General features: G+C 50.5%; 1 protein-coding gene across 1 annotated transcript; it reads right to left on the bottom strand.

Annotated features, from left to right (window-relative positions):
* Positions 1–766: 766 nt before the first annotated feature.
* LOC140221620 (uncharacterized) lies at positions 767–2,842 on the bottom strand. The gene is made up of 3 exons (XM_072291362.1): positions 2,412–2,842; positions 1,932–2,204; positions 767–896 (listed from the first exon to the last, which is right to left on the bottom strand). The coding sequence occupies exons 1-3, from the start codon at positions 2,840–2,842 to the stop codon at positions 767–769; spliced, it is 834 nt and encodes a 277-aa protein (XP_072147463.1).
* Between the last annotated feature and the right edge of the window lie 3,319 nt (positions 2,843–6,161).

Genomic DNA, 6,161 nt, shown 5'->3' with positions numbered 1-6,161 from the left:
AATCCCTGTCGGATTGCTTTTCCTGGTAGAGCCCTTGAGCCGATGTGGGTTCCACAAAAACTGCCGTGTATTTCTTTGAGCAGTTCGCTGCCTGTTTCATAATCGACACAGCGAAGCCATGGTGTTGAAATGCCTATTTTGTAGAGTTGCCCCTCGATAATTGCGTAGCCCCTTGCCCTTTGCTTTAGGCATGTACGTTCGGCCTCGTTATGAGGTTCGAAATGACCTATGAGAAAAGCCATTATGCTTGTGCGCTAGTCGTAACGCTGGATGGCGTTACGGGGGCTGGATCTTCTTTGATCGAGGGTGAGGTTTTGACTTCGTAGAATGTGTCGGGTAGGATTGGCTCGCCCTCTGCTACTGCTTTTGCAAGCTTGTCCGTGTCGTCATTTTGTGCTCTTGGTATATTTTTGACATCAAACCTCCTAAAGTGCTTCTCCATGGCACGGACTGCCTCAAGGTATTTAACGAGCTCTGGCTCCTTGGCTTCACTGTCTTTCTCGATGTGATCACAGATTACCTTCGAGTTCGTTCTGACGATGAATGTTTGTTGCCCTATGGCTTTCATTTTCCTTAAGGCCAGCAACAATCCTTCATACTCTGTGGTGTTGTTGGTTGACTTCGCGGTTGGTGGGAAGTCTAGCCTCGCTGCATACTTGATTCTGACACCTGTTGGTGATGTGACCACTCCTGCGATGCCTGCTCCTTTGCGGCACCAGGCCCCATCGCAGTGGACGACCCATGGTCTTTCAAGTTGTTTTGGCTCCTACTTTGGTGAGGTCCAATCAACCACGAAGTCAGCCAATACTTGGGATTTTATAGCTGTGCGTCTTTCGAAGTCGACGATGAACTCGGAGAGCTCAGATGCCCATTTGGCAATATGGCTAGAAGCTTCCCTGTTTGAGAAAAGATCATGAAGAGGTTGGCTGGTTACTACGACTATTTTGTGCCCCTCGATGTAGTGTCGCAGTTTTCGTGCTGCCATAACGACTGCGTATGCGATTTTCTCAAGTTCAGAGTAATGTAGCTTTGAGCTGCTCAGGGCTTTGGATGCGAAGTAAACTAGTATCTGTCTAGTTTTGCCTCCGATTTCTTTTTCTTTAATCAATGCAGCGCTGATAACTGTTGCTGAGGCTGAGACGTACAATAGCAGTGGCGATTTGGGCTCTAGCGAGCATAGCTTCGTCATAGATTGCAGGTACTCTTTGAGGTCTTGGAATGCTTTGCTTTGCTCATGTCCCCATTCAAGTGTTTTGGAGCTTCGAAGTGCTTTGAAGAAAGGGAGGCTTCGCTCTGCCGTTCTTGGAATGAAACGGTTTAGCGCAGCGACCCTACCCGTGAGTTGCTGGACTTGTTTGAGCGAGGTTGGCTCTGACATGTTGGCTAACGCCTTGATTTTATCTGGGTTGTCCTCAATGCCTTTTGTTGTTACGAGGCAGCCTAGGACCTTTCCTCTTTGGACCCCGAATACACACTTTTATGGGTTTAGCTTTAGGTTGGCTGACCTCAGGTTAGCGAATGTTTTTGTGAGGTCCAGAATGTGGTCGCATCGTTTGGCGCTTTTGACGATGATATTGTCCACGTAGGCCAGGATATTGCGCCGAAGCTGGTTGTCCAGGACTGTTGCCGTCATCCTTGAGAATGTTTGGCCTGCATTTTTTAGCCCCTCTGGCATACGTACGAAGCAGAATGTTCCAAAGGGTGTCACGAAGCTTGTTTTTCCTTCGTCCTCCTTCTTGATTCTGATCTGGTGGTACCCCGAGAAAAGGTCAAGTAGCGAGAGCATTTCACTATTTGCAGCGTCATCCACTACCTTGTCAATCCTTTCGAGAGGGTAATCATCTTTTGGGTAGGCCTTGTTGAGGTCTGTGAAGTCTATGCACATTCTCTATTTGCCATTTTTCTTTTTTACTGGCACTGAGTTAGCTAACCAGTCAGGGTATTGGATTGGCCTGATCACGTTAGCTTTGAGGAGCCTGTCAACTTCGGCCTTTACGGCTTGGACCTTTTTGTCAGACATTTTTCTTAGCTTTTGCTTCTTTGGCCTAGCTCCTTGCCTGATGTCGAGGCTGTGCTCGATGATTTCCCTGTCCACCCCTTTGAGATCACCTGCGGACCAAGCGAAGATGTCTTTGTTCTTGTTGAGGCACTCGATGAGGTTGCATTCTTCTTCGGGGTCGAGGTTGGCTCCAATTGTTACGAACCTATGTGCGATGTACCCGTCTAGGAGTACCCGCTTTGTTTCGCCGTCAGCACTGATCTTTATTTTTTATTTATCTCTCTTGGGCTCATCGTGGGCCTTTTGTTTTGCTGAGCTTTCGGCTTCGTTTGATGAGGCTAGGTGGTGGACATTCTTTTGGCGCGGAGCTACCCCTCTTTCTATATTTCTTGCCATTTGCTGATCACCGTACACTATTATGACTCCCTTGAGCGCGGGTATTTTCATGCATAGGTATAGTTGCCTAATTGTTGCATCCATTTTGGTGATGAAGCCACGGCCAAGTATTGCATTGTAGGGATAGTGCATCTCCACCACATCGAAGGTGATGTGCTCTGTCCTCGCATTATCGTGGTCCCCAAACGAGACTGGGAGAGCAATTTTTCCCAAGGCCTTCACTGGCTTTCCACCGAAGCCGAGGAGCGGGATGTCGGCTGGGTTGAGCGTGTTCATGTCAATGTTCATTTCTCTAAATGCGTTTGCGAAAAGGATGTCCGCGGAGCTGCCCGTGTCAACTAGGACTTTTTCGACTGTCCAGCCTGCTATCAGCGCTTTGATGACCATCGCATCGTTGTGCAAGGTTGTCTTGAGATTGAAGTCTTCCCCCGTGAAGCTTATGGGCATGTGTGCCCTTTCTGGCTTTGTTGGGGGTCCGTTAGGTATGATCATGTTGACTTCTCTGAAATAGTTTCACCTCTGCCTCTTGTTCTCGAACTCCAAGGAGGAGCCTCGGGTGATTGGCATTATCATGCCGAAGGTAGGTAAGGAGTTTTGGTTGTTGTTTTGCGTGCTGGGCTCTTGTTTGAGCATTATGGCTGGCATGCTTGGGGGAGGAGGTAGTGTTTCTTGAGGCTTCTAAGGCGGGTTTGGGTTGGCATGCTGTGGGATTGTTTGGTGGTACGATTGTATGTGTGGTGGAAGAGGCCAGGTCATTGGTTGCTGGAAATTGGCGAAGCTGGGTTGGTTGGGGTAAAAGCTTGGGTGTAGGTAAAAAGATGTGTGGTGGATTGTTTTGGATGCTTGTGTCGGGCATACGCCCTAGGTCCATGAGTAGGCCTTGGACGGCCCACCAAGGGACGTACTCGGACAAGATCAGAACAAGGATGGGCGTATCCTTCTCGGATTAGTCTTGTATGTTATGGAAAACTACTCGGGCCAATACCGAGTAGAACTCTGTAATAGTACCTGACTAGGACTCAGACTTGTAACCCTGCCCTCCCGGGTATATAAGGCAGGGCAGGGACCCCCCTCAGACACATCCCTCAAGACCAGAACATACATCAATACAAACCAACACACAGGACGTAGGGTATTACGCGATCTAGCGGCCCGAACCTGTCTAAATCGTGTTCCTTGCGTCACCATTGATTCCTTGATTCTCGACGACCCTTATTGCATAAAAGACCAACTAGGGTACCCCCTAGGCGGGTTGCCGGTCTAAAACACCAACAGCTGGCGCACCAGGTAGGGGGACTCGTCGAGTTTCTCAGCGCGAACTCAATGGCGAAAGTCATAGGCCCGTCTTCTTCATTGAAGCCGGCGCCACCTTCGTTTTTGGATCCTAGTTCTGCGTCGCCGAAGGCTTGGGGTCATTCCGGCGCCAGATCGTTGACACTCAGGAGAAGAAACCAGAAAACCTAACCAGAAAAAATCAAGATTTCAAAGTCAACAAGTTCGAGTTCAACTACGCGTCGGATTTGACTTCGCCTCGGACTACTCCAACGTTTCGCTCGGGGGTCGGGCTCTCCCGACCCCAGGACTCAGGGTTAGGTGAAGCAGAACCTCACTCGGGGTCGGGCGAGGCGGAGCTACCCTTCCAAAGGGTCGGGCTCCGCCGACCCCAGGACTCAGGGTCGGGCGAAGCGGAGCCTCACTCGGGGTCGGGCGAGGCGGAGCTACCCTTCCAAAGGGTCGGGCTCCGCCGACCCCAGGACTCAGGGTCGGGCGAAGCGGAGCCTCACTCGGGGTCGGGCGAGGTGGAGCTACTCTTCCAAAGGGTCGGGCTTCGCCGACCCCAGGACTCGGGGTCGGACGAGGCGGAGTCTCGCTCAGGGGTCAGGCTCTCCTGACCCCAGGACTCGGGGTCGGGCGAGGCGGAGCTACCCTTCCCAAGGGTTGGGCTCCGCCGACCCCTGGACTCAGGGTCAGACTCGCTTCGGATTCGGCAGCCCCAGTCAGCATCCAAATCAATTTCAACTTCAAAGCGGTTCCCGCATGGACTTCGCAACGCAACCAAAGTCCACCAAAGTTTTCTTGCTCAAACCCAAGTCAACCTCGAGCATGAAGATGTTGACTCCGACTCATCCTACTCACCAGAGATATCATTATCTGGTCCAGCCCAAGGGTTGGTAATAACTTCAACATCTCAAGGCAGATTCGTCCACTGGCCAGGAGTGCGACCATCTCTTCTCGACCGTGACTATGATTCATGTCTTGTCACCCATATAGACAACCTACCATTTCAAGAAGGTGTTCCACTCACTTCCAACCGCAAAGAAAGCTACACAGAAATTGCAACATAAAGCTCCGGAAGCTACTACCCGGACAGGGAGGTACTTGTTATTACTTAGAATAACATCCCGGGTACTAGCCAGAACAGAACCCCTAGGCGATTAGCACAAGTCGACTACATCTCTGAAGACGAGTCTACAGTTGACGCCCCTCACAATGAAACTTCCGAACAACGCAACCAACGAAGGGCGCGCAATGCCACTCGAGCTGAGCGACGACAGTCGATGGCTACAAATATTCCTATTACAAATCTTGAACGGGCTTTCAACGCAGTCCAGGCTCAGGAGCACAATACTCCACTCGCGGCTATCGCTTCAATCAACCTTTTAACGACATTGATGCCTCAAGATAAGGATAACGCAGCCGCAGCTCAACTCGTGTAGCGTGGCAACGGACTAATCGCACAACTTGCGGAGCAAGCTTACAAGCTACTCGACAAGGAATCACCAATCCCGTCCGTTCCTCGCATTACATCGCATCAAGACGGAAGCAGGGGGGCTGAAGATAAAAATGCCACCCCACGAAACGATGATGCAGTCAACCAACCCCGGCAACACAGCCAAGGTCTAAGCAAGCATAAAGCTCCTACTCGACAGAAGGATGTGGGTGAAGTCAGCTGCACCAACTCGGTTAAAAGTATTCGCCCTACTCGGAAGGTCCGCGAGATGTCCAACTTCAGTGATCTACGAGAAATCCTCAACAGTCGGCGCGAACGAGAAGTCGACAGCTACAACCACTTTCCTGCTTTCACAAACCGGGTAATGAAAACAAAATTACCCGAAAAATTCAAACCAACCGGCATTACCAAGTACGACAGCAAGCAAGACCCAGTTCAATGGCTACGCTGTTACTCGCTAGCCGTCCAAGCAGCCGAGGGTAACAACGACACTAAAGTCATTCATTTCCCCATATGCATGGAACCCGCACCACTGACTTGGCTCGAGTCACTCAAACCCAAGTCCATTGACTCTTGGGCAGACTTGACAAAGGCTTTTACCAACAACTTCGCCGGCTCCATGGCTAGACCAGACAACAAAATCGACTTAAGACAAATTAAGCAGAAAGAGGGCGAGACCCTGCGCGATTATCTGCGACAGTTCTTCGAAAAGAAGGCTACTATAGTGGACATCTTCGAAGCAGACGTCATTGGGTGCTTCCAAAACAGACTCTATGATCGATGAACATACCAAGACTTCGGTCGCCGACGACCAGCCGATGTCAAAGAACTCAAACTCATGGTGCAACAGTGGGCCGATGAAGAGGACAAAGAACGAGAACGGTTTGGTTCCCACCGTAACCGCGGACGTGACAACATCCACAACAACGAAGCAGATATAACTCGGCATAACGATGCTCGGAACTCCTATCCAGGTAACCACAATCGCAAAAGGAAACCCGACAACACTGTTGCTGCCATGACCAGCTCCGGAAA

Source organism: Setaria viridis, chromosome 1 (assembly GCF_005286985.2).
Source record: "Setaria viridis chromosome 1, Setaria_viridis_v4.0, whole genome shotgun sequence".
NCBI classification, from domain to species: Eukaryota; Viridiplantae; Streptophyta; class Magnoliopsida; order Poales; family Poaceae; genus Setaria; species Setaria viridis.
The sequence above is the reverse complement of the archived record's forward strand: the minus strand, read 5'-3'. Positions and strand labels throughout refer to the sequence as shown.